Source organism: Pogona vitticeps, chromosome 2 (assembly GCF_051106095.1).
Source record: "Pogona vitticeps strain Pit_001003342236 chromosome 2, PviZW2.1, whole genome shotgun sequence".
NCBI lineage: Eukaryota > Metazoa > Chordata > Lepidosauria > Squamata > Agamidae > Pogona > Pogona vitticeps.
In genome coordinates this window covers 122,711,518-122,735,503 of record NC_135784.1, presented here as the reverse complement: position 1 = coordinate 122,735,503, position 23,986 = coordinate 122,711,518, and the positions used below count along the sequence as shown (strand labels likewise).

General features: G+C 40.2%; 1 protein-coding gene across 9 annotated transcripts in view; it reads left to right on the top strand.

Annotated features, from left to right (window-relative positions):
• The window catches only part of CACNA1A (calcium voltage-gated channel subunit alpha1 A), a 355,947-nt gene that overhangs the window by 196,396 nt on the left and 135,565 nt on the right, over positions 1-23,986 (top strand). For 6 of the 9 annotated variants that reach the window (XM_078385852.1, XM_078385850.1, XM_078385851.1 and 3 more), the window contains 14 exons: positions 368-425; positions 1,545-1,636; positions 2,639-2,848; positions 5,564-5,676; positions 6,744-6,856; positions 10,557-10,688; positions 11,257-11,329; positions 13,030-13,147; positions 13,795-13,862; positions 14,638-14,744; positions 17,042-17,851; positions 19,315-19,781; positions 22,146-22,284; positions 23,106-23,235. In XM_078385852.1, the coding sequence (XP_078241978.1) occupies positions 368-425; positions 1,545-1,636; positions 2,639-2,848; positions 5,564-5,676; positions 6,744-6,856; positions 10,557-10,688; positions 11,257-11,329; positions 13,030-13,147; positions 13,795-13,862; positions 14,638-14,744; positions 17,042-17,851; positions 19,315-19,781; positions 22,146-22,284; positions 23,106-23,235 (2,630 nt within the window). The remainder of the gene's footprint in view (positions 1-367; positions 426-1,544; positions 1,637-2,638; positions 2,849-5,563; positions 5,677-6,743; positions 6,857-10,556; positions 10,689-11,256; positions 11,330-13,029; positions 13,148-13,794; positions 13,863-14,637; positions 14,745-17,041; positions 17,852-19,314; positions 19,782-22,145; positions 22,285-23,105; positions 23,236-23,986) is intronic. The other 3 variants (XM_078385848.1, XM_072990312.2, XM_078385849.1) reach the window with 2 other exon arrangements.

The window sequence follows — 23,986 nt, the reverse complement described above, 5'->3', positions numbered from 1 at the left end:
TTGGTTTGATTTTATTTATATATTAGTGCAATGCACTATTCTGGGTGGTTCACAACATAATAAAATAAACAAACACGTAGCAATAAATGTGTAACTAAACAGTAAAAAGAGTATGTGTTTTCAGAAAGATTTTATATTATTTATGTGACTTCATGTATATGAGAAGAATACCCATGCAGCTCCTCCAGTCAAATTAGAAGTTCCAGAGAGTTGTTTCAAATCAGAATGAGAAATCCTCATTGCCTGCAACAGCTGGATTGTCATAAGTTGTCCATCTCTGAATAGCTAACCTTGTCTTGTCTGACTCATATAGTCCACTTGCCCTTGTCTAGGTCAGTGCCACTCTTAGTTTGTATATTTCTTTCAGAAGAAGTTATCCTTGCAGAAGATGACATAGAAGGAGAGCCTCGTCACCCTTTTGATGGTAAGCCATCAACTTCTGCAAAGTATGCCATGTGTAGTAGCAAGCTCACAGCCGTATTGTCATAGGTTTGACCTGTGTTCCTGAAATATTGCCTAAGAATTTAGCTGTGGGAATGTAGTCATGGTGGTTAATTGTTACCACTCATATAAAGAATCCTGGCTCATTCTCAGAGTAGAGTAGTCTCATGGGAAGTTGATGAGTGTGCACAGTATTCTTATCTGCACAAAATGTGGCTTAGATATTGAATTTGATAAACCCAGATGCAAATTATAGTGGCTCAGAGATACATATTTTAAGTCCTCTCTAAATCACACACAGACTTTTTCACCCTGCAAGGTTCCAGACATATACCTGTTCTCACAATTATTCCTCTGAAATCCTGCAGAAGGTAACCATGTTTTCAGGAGTGGGTATGTCCATATGTGCATGATTTGAAATGGAGAGGTGAAACCATTAAATTTCTTTCCTCCACATCAGAGAATCAGAGAACTGTAGCGCTGGAAGGGACTCCCAGAGTCATCCACTCCAGTTCCCTTGCCAATGCAAGAAATCTACAGCTAAAGCATCCCTGATTGCAGGCCATCCAACTTCTGTTTAAAAATCTCCAGTGAAGGAGATGTGTGTCTTCTTCTTTTTAATATTCCTCCAAAACTGTTCTTCTATGAACAAAGAACTGATTTGGCAAAATGAGTTAGAGTTTATGAAAGATTATACCAAATTAAACTTGTTACTCTTTAAGGCACTGTAATTTTTGCTGGAACTTACTAAGATGGTCACCCGATAGAAATTTGGAAAATAATAACTGATATTTATACATAACATTTAGACTCTCAGCACATAATGATGGGCTAGTGTCTGGTGCAGTGAACTGGGTACATAAACCCCTTCCACTTTCTTCCAGCTAAGTGAAGGGGGAAAGAATCTAGGCTGTAATCATAAATATTCAGTCAGAGCTTGAAAACATTATTTTTTGGGGTCCCAGAGTGCTGTGTAGGAGATTCTAGGAGTAAGTTCCAAAAAGGAATTTTTCCAAGCTGAGCAAACACTTTTGGGTCAGATGAATCTAATCAAGGGGCCTGAAGGATAATGTCTGTCTTTCTTGTCATGTTCCTCTTGTTGGAGCTCTTCGGAGAGCCACAATCAAGAAGAGCAAGACAGACCTGCTGAACCCAGATGAAGCAGATGACCCGTTGGCTGACATCTCCTCAGTGGGTAAGTCAAGTAAGCATGGCAGGGGGTGCTTCTCGTGAGTGGATACAGTACTTTCCCACCTTTTCAAGCACAGGACCTACTTTTCACCCAAACAAAGTTACTTTGGGGGGCTACATTGGCCAGTGTTCCTGCTGGTGGGGAATTCTAAAATCTTAAAAAGTAACTTTTCACAGCTTTATATCAGGTGCCCCACTTATTAATTTTTGCCATATATTTGTGTGGTGCTGTTGCTATTTTTTTTTTCAGTCCATCATAGGTCAAGATAGACATTGTGGTGGATCCCATTCCAAGTTCTGACTGACTGGCTGAAAACCAGTGTGTTAGTAGACTTCAGCAAATGCCTGCTTGGATAACTGCAGTTCTGCTGGAGACCTGATCTTGTTTTTAACACTGCTCTTTATACCAGGAAGCAATTACTGTGCTCACTGACATTCTTGGTTGCAAGTGAAGGGAGCAATTGCTAGTACTGAGAAAATGATCCCAAAATGCAATGTCAGCACAGTATTATCCCCCACTGGCATCCGTTGTGTTATTTCTGGGACTTAGTATTGCAGAATGGCAAGTGCTAGGAGTGAACAGTAAGCCGCCACAATATAACTTTTTGTACATGCTTGAGTGCAGTGTCGCTGCATTGGAGAGAGTATGCTGGACAAGGGAGGTTCTCGTTTTATATTTAAGAGGGGTTATCTGGATTTCTCTAGTACTCAATACTTAGTGAGCTGCAAATAAAGAGCATATGCCCATTTTCTTCAAGTTGATGATGCCACACCATTTAAAGAGTGATGAGCCTTCCTTTTGCCAGAGGTCTCAAGGCTGTATCTGCCTCTTGAGAGTCAGGATGAGCTCTTATTGGCCATGAGATGCAGGGCTGGAGGGTTTTTTTTTTTTTAAGGAACTTCAGCTGTTGTTGTCAGAGATAATGGACTGGGTGGACTAACACAGGTTGAGCTCACTTGGTGTGATCTGTGTTCCCTTTTCCTGATGTATTTTTCTCCTTTGCAGGTTCACCCTTTGCTCGAGCCAGCATCAAAAGTGCCAAGCTGGAAAACGCCACTTTCTTTCACAAAAAGGAGCGGAGGTTGCGTTTCTATATCCGTCGAATTGTCAAAACTCAGGCCTTTTACTGGACAGTCCTCAGTCTGGTAGCTCTCAACACTTTGTGTGTTGCTATAGTACACTACAACCAGCCAGATTGGCTATCTAACTTCCTCTGTGAGTATTGGAGTGCCTGTGCTCTTATTGAAGAAAGACACCTGGGGTGAGGAGGAGACACACTTGCAATCTGACGTTCTGCCACCACCCAGGGGGGCAGTGACAGGGAGGGCCACCTCAACCATAGGCTCCATGAAGCCAAGACTCTCACTACTGAAGTGATAAGCCTTCCTTTTGCCAGAGGTCTCAAGGACTCTAGCCACCTAGAGTGGTCGCAAGACTAGATAGGCGGGATATATAAATAAGTACATGCATGCATGCATGCATGCATGCATGCATACATACATACATACACACACACACACACACACATACATACACACACACACACACACACACACATACATACATACATACATACATACATACATACATACATACATACATACATACATACATACATACATACATACATACATACATACTACTGGATCTTGACTTTATTAATGTGCGGGATCAGAGTACAAGGTTGGGCAGCTGGTGCACCCTGTCCTGGCAGTCTGCAGGGGGGTGGAGTTAGCTCCACTAGTGCCCTGGTAAGTCCAGTCCTTGCCTGAGCCTAGGTTCCTGTGCCTGGGCTGGTAGAGTCGCCAGTCCATGCTTAGGATCTAATTTTTATTTTATGTTTTTAAGCAAATGGTGGTGGTGAAGAAGCAACTGTAGCATCAGTCAGTCCAGTCTGGTGCTTTTAATTAATTATTATTTTTAAATTATTTATTTATTTAAAATATTTTTTTCTCCATCTTTCTCCTTAAAAGGACCCAAGGCAGCTTACATAATTTAAAAAATAATATTTAAAGTTGAAAACAGTACCAATATTTAAAAAAATCAAACAAATACCACTCTGAGAAATGGTAAACAAAAGAAATACTAAAAGCACACTCAAAGTAGTAAGGCATTTAAAAATCCCACTCAGGCAAGCCAGTCACTGAGGGAAAGCTTGCCTGAAGAGAAAGGTCTTTGCCTGCTTGCGGAAGCGGATTGCCCATTCCACTATTAAGGAAATATTTTTATGAATACAACCTGGTATTTAAAGAATATTAGAGGTGGGTGAATTAAGGGGCAGTTCATTGCTAACCTTCTAGTCATTAGAAACATTGGGAAGAAATAAAAGAAGCAGAAGCTGCAAAGTAAAAAAAAAAGTTTGAATTAAATTTGCAAGATAACTTACTTGTAAGCAAGCGTTATAACAGAGTTGGCAGCAAGGAAAATAATTGATGGATAACATACCAGTTTACAAAGTGGTGTACGGAGCCTCTATTTTCATTCAGCATCCAAACAGAAGAGTTGAAGATGAAGCCATCAAGGATATATCTTGTTGCCAAGTCTGTTTCATATTTTTTCAGAAAAGGCAAAGCACTTTTGCAGATAGACCTAAGGGCATTAAGGTAAATGGTGTGTTCTTCAATAATATAAGATACACCTATGACTCAGTCCTGATAGCCAGAAGCTCAGATGACCTTTAAATAGTTTTAGATTATGTCATGAATGTAAGAACATGGAAATATCAATCACTGCTGAAAAAAACAGAACATTTGTGAGAAGTAGAGATAACATCAATATAAACATTATGAGTAACAACTGGTGTAGATCAAGTAGACGGGTATTGTATTTGGGACATTTAGTTAACAACCATATAGACTGCAGTATAGAAATAAAGTGAAGAATTGAGATAGGTAGGATAAGCTTTATGAAGTTGAATAAAGTGTTGTGTAATAAACACCTTAATATATCTTTTAGCCTGAGAATGTTAAAATATTATATATGGTCAACCCTCCTATATGGATGTGAGGTCTAAATTATTTAGAATAATCACTTTTGAAATGTGGACATAAAGAAGACTCCTTCACATTGCATGGACTGAAAGAATAAAGAATGAAGAGGTGGTTAATTGAAAAAGAAAACAAAAGAAAATAAAGTTATTAGGCAATGGAAGCGCCCATATCTTGGACACATATTGTAATGATAAATATAATATGCTGTAGTATATAACTGAAGGGAGGATTGAGGATACACATGGAAGAGATAGAAGTTTGATTTCTTGAATGAGTAACATCAGAGACTGGCTAGGATACCTCACTCCTGGGCTACATTTTCAGTTTTAGTAGAATAGTTGCTGGCTCTGTGAACCTTCAGCTCGGTTGTAGGTTTTTGCTTTGCTTTTGGTTTTGTTTGTTCCAATATTTCCTTTACTGTACAAGGTTGAGACAGCACTATCATTCTTTTGGGAACCTCTTTCTTACCTTGGCCACAGCTTTTTTAAAAAATTACATATTATGGGCTATTGCTCCTGCAATCCTGCAACTAGTGTGGTTGCTAGCTATGATAGCGGGGAAGTTCTCTGAGTTCTGTTTTTAAAAAAAGTAACTTTTCAAAGTGATCTTAACACTTGCTTCTGCTAATGATGGTTGTTAGCTCATAGGTAGTAAAAATCCAAGACTACAATGAGGCACAGATGAAGGATTATAGATTAAGTAATCATTTATAGTCTGAAGAGTATGTAACATTCTGTTTGCCAGTAGTCTGTATTTGTTTCTAGTAGGAGTCAACACTTTTTCAAGCACATAAAGATCGTAAACAGAGATGGACATGGGTATTTCTTTTCATTTATTCAGTCTAAAGGATCAAAAAGTGTTGGTTTATAAACAGAGATAGTTTCCCTCCACAATCTGACATGTATCTCTTTGTCCTTTCTGTCTTTGTTTTTCATTTCAGACTATGCAGAATTCATTTTCTTAGGGCTCTTTATGTCCGAAATGTTTATAAAAATGTATGGGCTTGGAACGCGGCCTTACTTTCACTCATCCTTCAACTGCTTCGATTGTGCTGTAAGTCTTTTCAATTTAACAGGGCTCCTGTTCTTGCCTGTGTTGCTAACAGGATGCTGTCTAGCTACATGCTCCAAATGCTCCCTAGCAGGGAGCTGGAGGCATACTAGCAGGGAAAACAAACCAACTGTCTTTGCTCTGCATGCTGTGGGAAAGTCTCTTATATTCATAGAATAGAAACATTGTGTTCCCAGAGCATGCTAAAACTACCTTTCCCCGTAGCGCTCATGGAATAAGACCTTGACAATTAGTAATAAATGCAGGATGCACTGACACTGTTGGTGTCTGGCTTTATCGTCTCATTGTTAACTGACCTTCAAATATTGGAAGGTACCTTCCATATGATCGGGAGCTGCACTGTATAATTGTGATGTAATTTTGCACACTGAATATGCTCCCATGTTAAAGCTAGGATTATCCCCTCTTGACATTTGAGCTTGAACTGCTTGATTATATTTGAACCTTACTAGACAAGATGATAGATCAAGAAACCCAATAAACTTCAACATGTTGAACAAACAATGTGTGTACCTGGCTTAGATCTTGAATATTTCAGGAGTTAATTAATTAAGAAGATAGCAAATCCAGTGTTCTCATATGGGGTAGTTGCAGAAATACTTTCATCTATAGCAAGTTCATGAGTTAGGGTTGTGTAATTTTTATTATTATTCTAAGAGACGTGCTGACTTTTCGGCCCTCATAACTTCATGCTGTCCTTGGTTTTCAAACATTGATCCAAAATGTGGGACTGTGCCTTGTGCTTGGTTGGATTCTTTGACCCCTCTAATCCACCTTTGTCTGTCCCAACTGGCAGCAGTTCTCCAGGGTTTGAGTCATTTAGCTGCTGCCTGGTCTATTCGGCTAGAGATGCCAGGGACTGAAGCAGGGTCTCTCTACATGCAAAGCTTGTACTCTGGCAATGAGCAACAGCCCCTTCCCTAATGTTAATGTGCACTGCTAGATGGATAATTAAGCCACTGAGTGACTCCATGACCCTTGGTATGTCTTGCACAGAGTATATAAAATGCATGTGCCTAAACTTGCTGCCTTGCCTTGGTTTTTGACAGGTTATCATTGGGAGCATCTTTGAGGTGATTTGGGCTGTAGTAAAGCCTGGCACCTCCTTTGGGATCAGCGTCTTACGAGCTCTCAGGTTACTGCGCATTTTCAAAGTCACAAAGTAAGTATTTTTGTACCTTGATTTTAAGAGTGTCATATGTGCATGTGTTTAACATATACCTACTTGTGCATGTGTGTGCTTGTCTGAATGTGTAGCTTATTAGTATATGTATGAACCTACATGTTATTGAACAGACGTATGTAGAATTTGTCCTGAAGTATTGTAAAAACAAAGAGTAATTGGGCAGCAATTAATATGAGGTTTCTACATCTTGCTGAATGAAAGGAATTTTGGAACAATTTTTGGTATTTGCAGGATGACTTGCAGGGTCTTTCTTTCACACCTAAATCTGCCAGAGATGGCAACAACTTGCTGGGGATGTGTGGACAGAAAAACTGAAATGGATGCAAACATCAGACAAATGAAAGAGACAATTAATTTTTTTAAACCAGTTCAATAGCTCACTTCCTTTTTATATAGTTCCCAACCCGTGAAACAATAAAAATGAGTTCATATGTGAGTTTCGTCTCCAGCAAAGTACAACTACAAAGTTACATTTTCTTGTAAAATGAAATCTCTATTAGAGGACTACCAATAAACTTTAAAAAACATAATTAGTTTGTAATTAATTGTGTAACAGGTGAGCTGTGGGTACTGATAGGTTTCTTAATTTAATGCAGTTTTACAAGTTTTGTTCAGTAATAAATTATGGCAAAGATGTATCTAATTTTAATAAATGCTTAGATTATGATATTTTTAAAAAATGTATATGCCGCCCACACTACCCAAAGGTCTCTGGGTGGCTTACAACATTTAAAATACAATAAAATTTAGAACAATTAAAATACAATTAAAATATATGTTAAAATTGCCATCAGACCCACAGCTAATATTATTTCAATTAAAATTTCTAATGACAACTGAATTTTGATAAGGTGTGATAATAATTATAATATCCTAACCCTATTCTATTAAACCTAGTGGCTACTGTTCCAAAACAAACATACATAAAACAGTGCAGACAGAGATGACACTTAAAAAAATCAAAACAAAACAAAACAATGGATTAAATATTACATATGGACTGGGGGAAGAAAACTGAGAGGACAAATTAGCCAGTCGTTACTGCCAGTCAGGGGCTGATAAGTATTTAGAGTTTGAGGAGCACATTATGAAAGATATTTACCTGGTGCCAATGAAAAACATATTCATCTCCACCCCCACCTCATGGAACAAGATTAAAAAACAGTGGATAGTTTGGAAGATTGATTCTCACTAAGGAAGTTCATACACATTTCCTAAATTTTATGTTTGAGATGCTGAAAAGGCCTCTGATAGTGTAAGATGGAAACATTTAATCCAATCCTAACTTCATTCAGATTTCAATGGCTTCCCTGTGTAGGCTAACATAATGATTGCTGGTGTTTTCCAGTACTTTATGCTAGCCTACACATGGAAGCCATTGAAATCCACAAACACCAGCAGAGCTTCAACAAAAAAGAAGAAAGTCTGAAACTCAACAAAGCCTGGCCCCCAGCACTGAAAAATGCAGCCTGCAAAAGATCAACGAACTCTCCCAGCCGCAAGGACTGGTGATCACTGCACACAAAAGACTAGCTAACAACTCCCATCAATCACAGTGACAGATCATCTCCTCCCTTATCACAACAATACACCCATAACAAAAAACACCCTGATCACCATAATCACCCAGTCACCTGAAAGAGACAAAAAGCTGATGTCACAGCTACAAATACTCAACTGTCCCTCATACTACACTAGAACACAGACAGAGTTCTAACTCCTGTCCTCTGAAGATGACAGCCACAGAGACTGGTGAAATGTTAGGAAGAAAAACCTTCGGAACACGGCCAAAGAGCCCGAAAAACCTATAACAACCATAAGATATTTAACCTTTCTTTCTTTCTTTCACTAATGTTTACTAAACAGACATAATGGTCAAGATCCTGTAGTGCAGATATGCAAATAGTGTAAATTTTGGAGTGAATTATCATAAGTTAAGAAGTTTCTATAGACTGTGGGCAAAGTCCTGTTGATGTAAGGTGCTGGCATAAACTGTATCTGGCCCCAGAAATAATTAATTTGAACAAATTGAAAGTTTCCTATCTCCACCACCCCCCCTTTCAGGTTCTGAGGCTCCTTTTTTTTCCCTGGGAAAGCCTTCAAAGCCTCGGGACAAGAAGGGGGAACCTTTAATAAGGTCCCAATCCTGCCAGTGACAATAAAGCTTTTTTTAAAAAAAAACCCTACTAAATGTTCCCCTCACCACCACCCCACTTCCAAAGTCTTCTCCAGAGCCTCAGAACCAGAAAGGGGGCAGTGGGAATAGGAAGCTTTCAATTAATTTAAGTTAATTATTTCTGCTGTTGCATCCAATTTATGCCAACATAACTTGTGTAGAGGGTTTGGCCATTATCTGTTGCTTAGTAAGTTGTGTGGCTCAGCATGTAATGGATAAAGTCTACAGAAAACTTGCGGCAATTTGTTTCTAAAAGTGAGAGCATTCGCCATTTGAAATCCACACAACAGGATTCCAGCAAATTAGTGAGGCAAACCTCTTTAATCTTACGCCTGTTTTTCCAAAGGGTTCAACTCTTGTATTTTTTTTTAAATGAACAGAGTTGACAGTTGTTAACCTACAGCTGAAATTAACTAGCATGTATGTTTTAAATCTAACATATTGTTTCTAAGCTCTGTGACATATATTGTCATCTGTCTAATTAAAACTGAAGAATCTGTTGAAGAAATGAAACATCTTATTATAGAAATTGGGAGAACACTGAGGTCTAAAATCAACATATCAAAGATGTGATATATTAGGCTTAAGCATTCCACCACTATCCCCAAGAAAACGAATTGCTCCAGAGAGTTCTTAAGAAAAAAAATAATTGTATACCCCAACACAAGAATCATTATTTTTTGGAAAGAGATGAGGGCATATGATATGCATGTATATATTTCTCATCAATATGTTACATCTTAATTATTATATATACTATAATAATAATTATATATATATAAAATTATATATATAAGCCGCCCAGAGACCTTTGGGTAGTGTGGGCGGCATATAAATTAAATTAATAATAATAATAATAATAATAATAATAATAATAATAATAATAATAATAATAATAATAATAATAATAATAATAATAATAATAATAATAATAATAATAATAATAATAATAATAATAATAATATATAAAATATCTTAAATTTCATCTTAATTATTATAATATGCCCCCATCTCTTTCTAATTTTTTTTAAAAAGTCATTATCTGTGCTATTTTAAAACAAGAACAAAAAGAATTAACAAAAACTTTTTTGAACGTGTTGTACTTAAAAATTGTCATTCCCATCCATAATATTGAGGATATGCCAGAAAATCTTACTTTGTGATAATTATTATAAATTACAGATATTTTTTGTAATCAGCTGAAACTGACTAATTTACAGTCTCATATCCTGACAGTCTGCATCAGGCCTGAATGAACATTCAGTTTTGTTACATATCCCCTAGAATGAATGTTTCTGGCCCTAGAACAGGGGTTCCCAGCCGTGGGTACCTCAGGTGGTCTTGGACTGCAACTCCCAGCAACTCTGGCCGGCACGTCAGATGATGGTAAAGGCTTGTGAGAATTGCAGGTCCAAAAACATTTTGGTTACCCAAGGTTGGGAACCACTGTCCTAGAAGACAGATTTTTACCACATGCTCACATATGGATTCCCTTGGCAGGTACTGGGCTTCCCTACGAAACCTAGTTGTATCTCTGCTGAACTCCATGAAGTCCATCATCAGCCTCTTGTTCCTTCTCTTCCTGTTCATAGTCGTCTTTGCCCTTTTGGGAATGCAACTCTTTGGGGGCCAGTAAGTACTGGGAAAAAGAGGAGGGGGTTTGTGACCATTAGGCCATATTTCTAGCTCAAACACTAATTCTATAGAGCTGTAGTCAGATGTCAGTGATATTGCTCCATTTACTGTAATCAGTTTACCAGGCCAGGAACAAATCTTCAATCCTTCCTAGCCCATCCCTCTTTATTCTCTTGTGTTTCCTTCAGTGCTGTTATCATAGATTGTTAAACCATAGTTTCTCGTGATATCCAAATCACAAAACTGTATATCGGGTGCTATTTATGGACCGTGAAGGATATCAAATAGCTATCAGACCTTAGTTTATATCTTAGTTTAAATCCAACTTGCTGCCTTTTTCAGACAGATCAGCCTCCTGAAAAAGCTACCTCTTTTTATGTATTGGTACAACTAACTCCACAATTTCACATTATCATGACCAGCTGGACTTGCAGTGCCTTTAGCAAAGGAAGCTAGATTGGTCTGAAAGCTAAATACTGTACTGTAATAGAAAACCAAGTTGAAATAAGTTTGAATCTGTGACTAACACTTCTGTTTCTGTTGGATTGGTGTTTTTCCTACACAGGTTCAATTTTGATGAGGGAACCCCTCCAACCAACTTCGACACTTTCCCAGCAGCAATAATGACGGTATTTCAGGTATAACGATTTGCAGGAAAGAGATTGCTTTTACTGCCCTATTTGCCTTTTTGCCCTTTGGTTAAATCTCTTGTATGGAGACAGCAGCAGTTAAGAGTTATGTACAGTATTGATGCAGAAGGCCAAGAAGGCCAAATAGCACTTGTCCATCTCTTATTCTTATTATGGGCACAATTTCCTATTAATTTGGGTTGGTTGGAGATCAAGTTACATGAAGAAAGGATGACATAATTATTCAGAGACTATGACAGCTTGTTTTGGGGTGAATGCTGGATGTCATGTTTTTTAAGTAGTAAGAAAGGCACAGTTGTATTACTGTGAGTCACTTCCTGCATTTTGTGGTTCCACATTACAGCTAAGGCTACCCCTTAGGACTGGTCTGCCCATTGTTTATGGTTGAGCAGACCAATCCTATGTATAGTCACTCCAGTTTGTTCTGACTGCCTCTTGCATTCATCCAAATAGAGATATATTAATCACTGTAAGACAATGGCCAGAATTCTCTTGTGTAAAGTTAACGCCTGTTCAAACTGATGATGACATCAGCTGCAGGCTTTTATTGGGCATTAAAAGTTTTCTATTCCACCCTACTAGGTTCTGAGGCTCCCTCGGGATTCCTTTTGACCCAGGGAAGACTTTGGGAGCCTTGGGATGGGGAAGGAAGCCTGTAGTGCCTGAAAATCACTGCTGTTGGTACCGCTGCTGGGGCTGGGGTTGGCAACAGCAATTTCCAGGTATTAAAAGCTTCTCTCCCTATCCCAAGGCTTCCAAAAGGCTTTCCTGGGTCAAAAGGGATCCCGAGAGAGCCTTAGAACCTGGGAGAATGAAACAGGAAACTCTTAATGGCCCATAAAAGCTCAGAGCCGATGACATCATCAGTTTGCATGGGTGTAAGTTAACGCAAGAGGATTTTGACCATTATACTAAGCAGTTATACACAGTTTTCATTATCTACGTCAGTGGTTCTTAACCTTGGGTTACTCAGGTGTTTTTGAACTGCAACTCCCAGAAATCCCAGCCAGCACAGCTGGTGGTGAAGGCTTCTGGGAGTTGCTGTCCCTAAACACCTGAGTAACCCAAGGTTAAGAACCACTGATCTACATCTATGAAGAACTTTGTTTTAAACGTGGAAATACTTTCTTAATGCATGGCATACTTTTATATAAGTTCCTTCCTTTTCACTGTAAGAGAGAAGCAAGTGCTTCATGTTGCATTCCTTTTGGTTTGTCCCCCTTTGCAAAATATTTGCATATTTTGTATCTATGTGTTGCCTTGAGCTCTTTTGAAAAGACATTCTAGAGGTACTGGAAATAAATACAGTTATTAAGGGATAAACGTTTGTCTCAAAGTACAATTCTGGGCATGGAGTGCTAATTAGTTTCATAACAGAGAGTGCCATGCTAAGTTATCTACTTCCTTTATTGGGCTGTGGCCAGTGGCATCCACCCACATGCAGAGCAGGCATGACAAACAAAATGATTTCCCTCGTTGGAGTGGATCTCCACTTGCATGTTATTCAACAATGCACAAGATGTTAGAGTAGTAGACTCCACTGAATAACTGTCATAATCTCCTGTTGTTAGAGGAAGTATGATCTCTCCTGTTTGGTGAATATTAAATTCCTATTACAACATTATGAAGATTGAGGAGCTTTATATATTTTGTATCTGGAATTCCAAGTGATACATTGAGTTTTTCAGATCTTGACTGGTGAAGACTGGAATGAAGTGATGTATCACGGTATCCAATCTCAGGGCGGCGTTGATAAAGGAATGATGTTCTCAATCTATTTCATTGTTCTGACCTTGTTTGGTAACTGTATCCTTTGCTAAGAAATACATTGTTCTTATATAAATAAGGGACTGGACACTGAACTCTGAATGTGGAGGTAATAACCAGTAGTTGCAACTGCAAGAAGTAGCTGGCAGCCAGGATTCCTTGGTCATTCTTCCAGCTTGATTGTTGATAATGTTCAGAAATGGGAAAAGTTACCTTTCTGGACTTCAACCCCCCCATAACCTGTTGCAGTGGCTGAGCTCTCTTAAAGGGGTCCCTCACATGACCGTGCCCCGGCTATCTGGCACACTCATCCTGTCACAAGGAGAAACCTCATCCTATCAGGATCCAGATAATGCAGTTGAAGAGGTCAGCAGCCGTTATTTGCAACAAAAGTTTATTGCAAGGCAGCTTAATCTCCTTCTAAGATATGAAATCAGAGTCATCCAGGATACTACTTTTGAAGACAGTTGTAGAAGAGAATGAACTCTTTGGTAGGGAAGGAATAATTAGGTCTGTACAGCTAAATATAACATTTTGCAAGGAACTCTTGTAAGTTATCTGCCACCTAATCAATCCTTGCAGGAAAAGATCTGCAAAGAAAATCAAGCAATTGGATGATTTTTTTGATATGAAAGTAGATTGGACCTAGAGTTGCTTTTAGTTGTTCCTTGACTCTCATCCTTTAGACACTCTGCTCAATGTATTCTTGGCTATCGCTGTGGATAATCTGGCCAATGCACAGGAGCTCACCAAGGTCGGCCTGCATTTGTAGCAGTAGAATACAAGAGATATGGAATGTTTGCTTATTGAAAGCAAATTATCTGGGGTGGAAAAAAGAGGGGCTACTTTATCTACTAAACAGGATAGTGAGTGAATTATTTTCTAAGTCAGAGCTGGTATTGTTATACTAGATGAAGTGATGATAAGGTAGGTAATGTTTTGAAACCAGGACAATTTGTGCCCAATAGTTCCCAGTAAACCTCTCTTGGGATGGGGTTACTGGTTCCAGCTTTGCTGTATTGATGCTTCAGGTATTCTGCAAGTGGCCTGTAGAATTTCAAACACTATGTACCAATGTCTGATAGAATCCAAACCAGCAGCTACAGTGTTTAATCACCAACTTATTCCTGAAAGTAACTTCTGTCTCACTTCCAGTTTAGTTTTACAGTCACTGGGGAGAATCTGCCCTCTAGGTTCATATTAGGTTTCTGATTCTTATGTCTTGTAGGAAAATTTAATGCTCTATTTTTCATTAAAAGTATGTTTGGTTTGTACGGTACCCCATCTCTTCACTGTAAGCATATTCTGCTAATCCAAGAGGAAATTCAATTTCTTTCCCTCAATGGATAAAGAATCAAAGGGCAACTTTGATTATAGCTAGTTTAATGTTGCTGCCTTCTTTTTCCTTCAGGGAGAATAGGTGATTTCAAGGTATATAGGTCTGTTTCATGACACTAGGGAATGGTAATAAATTTCAACAGCGGGGTTCAGCCAGTGATAGCTTTCCTCTTCATACATGGGTTTAACAGGATGAACAAGAAGAAGAAGAAGCAGCCAACCAGAAACTTGCCCTGCAGAAGGCAAAGGAAGTAGCAGAAGTGAGTCCTCTGTCTGCAGCCAACATGTCAATAGCAGTGTAAGTGCAGTATTGATTGACCATCTCCCAGGCAACTTCCACGTGGATCCTCTTATCTTAAAGAAAAAAAGAAAAAAGAAAGAGCAAGTTAGGTTTGCATGCAGTTCTGGATCTCAAGGAATGGTCATCAGGGGCTGAGAGACAACACTAGGGCCTTGTAAGCACTGGAAAAAAACTCACTTGTACAGGAGTAAGAAAAGTATTTATTTGTTTGTTTGTTTGTTTGTTTGTTTGTTTACAATATTTTTACCTTGCCTTTCTCCTGAAAAAGGACCCAAGGCAGCTTACTTAATTGAAAGACAGTATTTAAAGCTGAAAACAATGAGTATACAAAGGTGGCTCACATCATTAAAAGACAATATTTAAAGCTAAGAACAATGAGTATAAAAAGGCAGCTTACTTCATTAAAAGACAAGATTAAAGCAAAAAACAATAAGTATACAAATAATGAAAGGGAACTAAAAACTACCACTCTGAAAAAATGGTAAATGCAAGTAGTACTGAAGTCCCATTTGGAGCAGTAATGCATAACAATCCATGTGAAAGTCAGCCGTGTAGCCAGTCACTCGTGTAAGCAGTCATTGAGAGAAAGCCTGCCTGAAGAGAAAGGTCTTTGCCTGCTTGCAGAAGCACAGCAAAGATAGGGCCAGTCTGGCCTCCTGTGGAAGGAAGTTCCAAAGTACAGAAAGTAGAAGTAATGCACCTTTCTGAGAAATTACTTTTGCAAGCAGTTCCATGTTGTAGCAACAAGCTAGAATAGAGATATACTTTTGTCTCTACTGGCCATGGCTGTAATTTACCTCTTCTCAAAGGAATGAGTGGCTGGCTGTTACTCATTATTAGGAAGTTTGGCTTGAGTAATGAGAACAGGGAAGGAGATAGGGTGGCTCATTTTGTGCTGCTGCATCTCCTGCCTCTCTGTGTAAATAAAATGTTGTGCAGTGGATAAGGAGCAGGTGGGATGGCCAGAAAAGACAGTATTCTCAGGATGATTTGGAAGCATCTTTTACATTTTTGCATTTCTTTTTCATCTCTGTCCCCATCTTTGCCTTTTCAGTCCCCCAAACTGTACTGCATAGCAAATCAGCTTGTTTATTCTCTCAGTTGAATAAAAAAGGGGACTAGGGATTAGCTAACACTTCAGGGTGAGAGAGCTGAGTTGTTGTTTAAAGCTACAGTCATCTACTGTCATTTATACTGAGAGCAGTAAATCACACTCCCACTAAATTCAATGGGATTTATTTCTGTACAGACTTTGGGGTGTGACTACATTGACAGATAATGTGGGAAGTGCTCCAGGATTGGGATGGTCTGATTTGCATTATTATGTGAATCAGCCCCGAGTCTCCCCACCCCCACCCCTATAATTTTTTCCTCTGGAACTTTTTCGAAACTGAATGCCTCAAAAATACCACATCTCTATATTATAACTTTGCCTCATATGTTGCTGAGCAGGTGTAATCAGGCTACCTCTAAAAAAGACAGAATTGGGTTTACATGCTAATTTTGGCATTGTCAGAATGCTGTACATGCACTCATATGTGCATAGCTGTGATCTAATCTAGCTGCTGACACTACAGTTCTTTCATATGCCTCAAGGATCCTCCTGGATAGACAGAAAGCAGTCAGAGATAGGACAGAAAGGAGGAGTGGCTAAGGTGAAAATCTTTGTTTAAAATCTTTTTTAAAAAACTTTATCAGCACCAGTTTCTCTCATTCAGAAGAGTCCTTCTGCATGGGTTTAAGTCAGCAATAATCAGACATACAAACTTCACTTCTCCTACACTCATTTTGCAATGACTCCTGCTAGAAGAATAAAAAAACACAGAAAAATATAAACCATAGATTATATTCTGTCTCCATTTTCCTTCTTGTGCATGGAAGTAGAGCATGGACAAGTTTTTTGTTTGTTTTTTGTTGGGTTTTTTTTTTTTTCTCAACAGCTTCTAGAATCTGGCAGCCAGTTATGACCAACAGCAAAGAAGGCTAGGATTGCAGTACCAGAGCTTGGAACATTACTTTTTAAAAGGAACCCATCGCATCACTCTTTATTTTGCTGACGCATCACACCATTACTACTGGTGTTACTATAATTTAGGATAGTCATTCATTGCAATGCCTGAAAAAAAAGCGGTGCTTTTACTTGGTGCATATTGACGCAGTAAGGGTAGGAATAAATTGGTTTTACTTCAGGAAGATTGGTACTTTTGAGGATATGAGTCCAGATAGTGTTCTTTTATGAAGGAATGCTGGTGGTGAGAGTGTGTTTGGAGAATCTGCCTCTTCTTTGTCTTCAGGAAAGAACAGCAGAAGAACCAGAAAGGTGCCAAATCAATCTGGGAGCAGAGAACGAATGAGATGCGAAAACAGAACCTGTTGGCAAGCCGGGAGGCACTATACAATGAGCTGGACCCTGATGATCGATGGAAGGTCTCGTATGCCCGACAAATGCGGCCAGACATGAAAACTCACTTAGACCGGCCACTAGTGGTAGATCCTCAGGAGAACAGGAACAACAACACCAACAAGACAAGGCCCAATGAACCCCCCTTAGACCAACACTTTAGACAGCAGCGTCCTGAGGAATTTCTCCGAAAGCCACCTCGCTACCATGAATATCCACGAGATCCCCACATGTATGAACGCCCTGATTCAGGAAGCCTGGAGCCACGACGCCCACGGAGCTGCAGTAAGGAAATTGATTTTAACCAAGAAAGTGCATACCATGAGATTGACTATGCCAGCAAGGAGCATAATGCCATCCTTGAGCATGGTTACCATGGTGACTGTGATTCAGAGCGCATCAAAGCCTTTGACCCCCACCGACGGCACCGAGGCAGTAAAGAGAGCCGAAGTGGGTCGCCCCGTACAGCTGATGGTGATAGGGAGCACCGGCGGCATCGGGCTCATCGGCGGACACCAGATGAAGGGGGCGGTGAGGACAGTACTAAAGCTGAGCGACGGCTTCGGCACCGTGAGGGGAGCCGGCCTGCACGAAGTGATGTGGATGGGGAGCAGCCAGATGGGGAAAGACGCCGACGGCACCGTCATGCAGCACAGTCCACTTACGATGCTGATGGCAAAGAGCGTCGGCACCGGCGCAGGAAGTGAGTAAGCGTAAAATGAACGCATGCTGATTGAACGTCCCTTTCAAGTAAGGAGCTGTTGTTTCCTTATAGTGCTCATTTCCCATTCTGAATACCAAGTTGCTTGAACTTAAAATTTTATTGGGCTCCTTTCAGATTCACAGACAGCTTCTTAACTTATGAACAGAAGTTTGTTTGCTAAGGTCAGAAACTCTCCAGTGAGAGCCATACTGGTGACTAGGACACCTGATTATTTGAAAGAGAATAAATGTCTTGCATACGTATATGCAGTAAAAATAGTTGGGTTGCTTTTCTAAACCATTCTATTTCTCTTCCAGCTGTTTTGGAAGTGGTACTGAGTGGAGGATATTTTGTTTTACCTTGAATATTTATATCCCATTCTATATCACAAGACCTCACAATGTGAAACAATTTAAAATGTGTAAAACAATTTAAATGATATGACGCTATTTGAAAATTGTAAGCAGAATGTGCAGCCAAGTTAAGCCAAGAATCTTAGGCCTTAATTAATTAATTAATACCCTTCCTATCTGGACTACCAGACCACTCTAGGCGGCTTCCAATACACAATAAAACATTAAAACACAAGCATGTACATGATCAGTTCAATAACAATTACAATAAAATTAAAAGATAGGGGAAAAGTAGGGAAAAAAACAAGAGTTGACTGGAGGGAAGGCCTGGATGTACAACCATGTTTTTAGTTGGGTTTTAAAGATGCCCAGCGTAGGGGCTGCACGAATCTCCAGAGGGAGATTGTTCCGGAGGCGAGGAGCCACCGCCGAGAAGGCCTGGTTTCATGTCTTCTCCTTCCAGGCCTCTATCGGCATCAGGCTCCTCAGCCTCACCTCCTGACTCGCACGGGTGATCTGGGTAGACCTTGGTGGAAGCAGGCGTTCCACCAAATATCGAGGTCCTAAACCGTTTAGGGCCTTGTAAGTAAGCATTAAAACTTTGAAGTCAACGCGGAAACGAATGGGCAGCCAATGCAGTGCAGCCAGTGTTGGAGAAATATGTTGGTATTTTCTCACTCCGGTAAGTAGTCTGGCCGCCGCATTCTGCACCACCTGAAGTTTCCGCATCAACCTCAAAGGCAGCCCCACATAGAGCGTGTTACAGTGATCTAATTTTGAGATTACGAGCACATGCATCAAGGTAGTAAGTGCCCCCGTGTCGAGATAGGGCCACAGCCAGGCAATCCGCCAGAGGTGGAAAAAGGCTGTGCGGACTACCAACACCACCTGCGTTTCCATGGTGAGCGTCAGGTCCAGATGAATCCCCAGACTGCGTACCCCACTCTTTGTGGCAAGGGTCACCCCCCCAAACGAGAGGGAGTCACCCAAGCCGCCAACCACGGGGGCACCCACCCTCAGAACTTCTGTCTTGTCCGGGTTCTTCACTAAGCCGAGAGAACAATACATCATCCTCTGATCCAATTTTCTCTCTCTTTTTTAATGCTACAGAGAGAACCAAGGCTCCGGCCTTCCATCTGGACCAAACCTATCCACCACACGGCCAATCCAACAAGACATGGGGCGCTTGGAGCCTCCAGTGGCTGAGGATATCGACAATATGAAGAACAATAAGCTGGCAACCAATGAGACCTCAAACTCACATCCTAGTGGCCATCCTCAGAATCCTACCAAAGGAGGCAGCCACCTGAATTCCACACCAAGCCGCGCCTCTCAAAATCCACCTGTTCCATTGGACCAATTCCTTCCCAATTCTCAGAACTCTGTCAGTCGCCAGGCTCCCAATAACCCTGCCAATCCAGCCAGTCCTGGACCCCATAAGAACCCTGAGAACAGCCTCATCGTCACTAACCCCACTACCCAGAATAATCCACCCCAAACTGCCAAGAAACCAGAGCACACAGTGGTGGAGGTGCCACCCACCTTTTCACCACCAATCAACAATGCTATCATGCAAGGTGAGCACTGAGTGCATGATGTTAGTAGGGCTGGAGCCAGAGAACATAGAGACTAGGTAAAATAGTTAAAATTATGTGCATCTGACAAGTAAACTTGAGAAGCAACTTGAATCTCATTTAGAAAGGGAAATAGAAGAATCACCCAGTGTAAGCCTCAAGGTGGAGGTCTGAATTACATAGCCAGTGTAGGTACTAATGGAAGAAGGCATGGGGTCATTTTATAACATACAATAAAAGTATCCATCACAGATAATAGAGGAGACAAAGTCATACAGCTTGAACATGTTGGAGCAGGAGATCAGAGTGGGTTCTGTCCATTCTGTTATATCTGTGCAACAACTTTCCCTTTAGCTATGTTATTTCCGGCATAATTCATGGGCTATAATTGCTTATGCAAGTTTTGAATCCAGGAAAGAATGGGATTATACACACACCTATAGTCGTTTATCTTTGCATGTTCTGCAGATGTGTCATGTTCCTCAAATTCATGTATATGTTGTCATGTGAAAAAGAAAACACACCCTCTTTGGATTCTATGGTTTTACATATCAGGACATAATAAAAACCATCTAGATCTTAGCAGGTTAGAAAGTTAGGTAAATACAACTTCAGATGAACAACACATAACATATTACATTGTGTCATGTTATATTTTTACAAAAAAAAATTTGAGACACCATGTGTGAAAAATTAGGTACACCCTTACTGTTTCCATAGGAATTAAGAGGTTAAGTAGCAGCTAGGTGCTGCTAACTAAATGCCTTTGAATTGATCATCAGCAAGTGTGACCACCTCTATAAAAGCTGAAGTTTAGCAATTTGCAGGTATGAAACATTCATTGTTAACACAATGCTAAGGAGGAAACACATCAGCAGAGATCGTAGATAAGCAATTGTTGCTGCCCATCAATCTGGGAATGGTTATAAGGCCATTTCCAAACAACTTAAAGTCTGTCATTGAGAGAGTTGTTCACAGGTGGAAAACCAGATAGTTGCCAGTCTTCCTAGGAGTGGACATCCAAGTAAATTCCCCCCAAGGTCAGATCATGCAATGCTCAGAGGAATTGCAAAAAAAAAAATCCAAGAGATACATCTGAGACTTTACAGACCTCAGTTAACATGCTAAATGTTAAAACCCGTGACAGTACAATTAGAAAAAGACTGAACAAGTATGGTTTGTTTGGAAGGGTTGGCAGGAAAAACTCTCTTCTCTCTAAAAAGAACATGGCAGCGTGGCTTAGGTTTGCAAAGTTGCATCTGGACAAACCACAAGATTTCTAGAACAATGAACAGATGAGGCCAAAGTGGAGACGTTTGGCCACAATGCACAGTGTCATGTGTGGTGAAAACCAAGCACAGCATATCAGCACAAATACCTCATACCAACTGTCACGCACAGTGATGAAGGGGTGATGATTTGGGATAGTTTTATAGCTGCAGGGCCTGGACACCTTGCAGCCATTGAATCATCTATGAACTCCTCTGTATACCAAAGTATTCTAGAGTCAAATGTGAGGTAATCTGTTTGACAGCTAAAGCTTGGCCGAAATTGGGTCAGGCAACAGGACAATGAACCCAAGGACACCAACAAATCTGCAACAGAATGGCTGAAAAAAGAGAATCAAGGTGTTGCAGTGGCCCAGTCAAAGTCCAAACCTCAACCATATTGAAATGCTGTGGTGAGAACAAAAGAGAGCTCTGCATAAACAGATGCCCCCAAACCTCAGTGAACTGAACCAGTGTTGTAAATAATGGGCCAAAATTCAGGCACAACCATGTGAGAAACTGATAAAGTCATATAGAAAACGATTACTTCAAGTTATTGCTGCTAAAGGTGGTTCTACAAGCTATTGAATCATAAGGTGTACTTAGTCTTTCACACATGGCTTCTCCATTTTGGCTTTATTTTTTGTAAAATAAATCAAGGTACTGTGTAATATGCCATGCACTGTTCATCTGAGGCTGAGGTTGTATTTACCTAATTTTCAGAACTGCTAAGGATCAGATGATTTTTATTATGTCCTGATATGTAAAACCATAGAACTTAAAGAGGGTGCACTTTCTTTTTCACATGACTGTAATAGGATATGGCCACTGTCACTTATCACAGAGGAAAAGTCACCATGATCTGAGACTCTTGAGGATTTTGTGAATATATGCAAGGGGGAAAAACTATATTCTGGTCCCTACATATGTCCTGTTCTTTATCCTCAGCTCTTCTTCTATGGACCCCCATGAAACAGGTCATCTGTTATAGGTTGCTCAGCATAGATTTCTCCATGTTAATTCATGCTGTGATCAAATTGGGGAGCATTGGGAGAATACCATAACTGATAACTCTATTTGTCCTTCTCTTGCTCGCCAGTCAATAAGAATGCCAATCCTGAGCCTTTGCCCAAAAAGGAAGAAGAGAAAAAGGAGGAAGAAGACGATGAGGGAGGAGAAGATGGCCCTAAGCCCATGCCACCATATAGCTCTATGTTCATCCTTTCAACCACAAACCCGTGAGTATTAGCTGCCATACTACGGGATGACTAAAAATTTCTCAGTGTCTAAGAGGGGAATAATTAATGGGGAACCAGATATCCTCGTTCACAAAAGGTTAAAATATGAAGACAGGATGATTGGCTTAATCATGGCATGTATTTGATTTGTCCCAAAGGCCAGAGGGGGATTGGATATTGTGATAGCTGAATTTTTCAACTTTAATTTAGGCTTGACAAATGTTTGTGAACTTAGACAGAAAGTAAGTAATGTCTTGCTGGTTAGCTTCATGAAACTAATTCAGACCAGGATCAGGGGTAATAGGCAGTTTAGCTCCTCAGATATCTCCTCTAATTATTTTCTAAATACAGTGGTGCCCCACTTAATGAGCGATTCGTTTAATGACGAATCTGCATAGCGATTGAGTTTTTGCGATCGCAAAAGCGATCGCATAACGATGTTTTAAATGGGAAAACATTGTTTTGCGATGATCAGTAAGCTGTTTCGCTTACCAATTATCGCATAACGATGTTTTTCCAACAGCTGATTGGCGGTTCCAAAATGGCCGCCGGGTAAAGAAAATGGCCGCTCGCTGTTTTTCGCGCCCTTTCCTTGCTTACTGGGCAGCGAAAATGGCAGCCGCATGGAGGATTTCTGCATAACTGTGAGTTTTGTGCGCATAGCAACGAATCCACATAGCGACGATTTTTTCGGAACGGATTATCGTCGCTATACGGGGCACCACTGTACAGTATAAATAAATATTGAGGATGGGAAAAGAAAGATTTCCTTTTGATTGGCACTATATGTAATATATCATGCTTTTGCCTTTGTATACTAGTTTTCGGCGGCTGTGTCATTACATTGTCAATCTACACCACTTTGAGATGTGCATCTTGACAGTGATTGTCATGAGCAGTATTGCATTAGCTGCTGAAGACCCTGTGCAACCCCGTGCTCCCCGTAACAATGTAAGTCATCTTGCATTGCTTTACTTTTTCTGTCATCGCCATTGTGGCTCACAACCTCCTCTTTCCTACCAATGAAGGTAAAACATGAGATATTGAAATACAAATACCAAGTTTAAAGTGCTCTGCAGTTCAGCAGAGGCAGACTACATCCCTAATCAAGTCTTGACTGTATGCCCAACCTGCACATCTCTGGGCAGTGGAAGATAGTGTTACAGAAGCGAATACATTCCTTCTCTCTGGTGTAGCCATTACCTTCACTATTTGCTCTAAAATCCAGATTGTTGGCCATGTTTTGGAGTGAAGCTGGACATGGGGTAAGGAGTCTGCAAGGATTCTATAAAGAAATTCCATCAAAATAGAAAGGGAGTTCTGGTGGAAGAACGTAGTTACTCTAAACATCTTCCATGTCTTTCTTGGTTCAACCTGCAGCTCCTTCTCTTCGTTTTTTTTTTTCCATTTCACTCTTGATTCCACATCTCAGATGGAAGTTCTTTATATATGCAGAAGTGTCAGATGATCCACAACTATGCAACATTATTGAGACCCATACCACAGTTTGGTTAGCACCCAGATTAGCAGGAAGCAACTGTGGGCACCCAGTTGTTGCTGGAATGATGCTCCCAGCATCTTTCCCAATGGGATATGTTAAATTGAGAGTTGCAGTCCAGCAACATCTGGAAAGCCACAAATGCTTACACCAGTAGGTCCCAACTTTGGGTAACCCAGTTGTTCTTGAATTGCAACTTCCGCA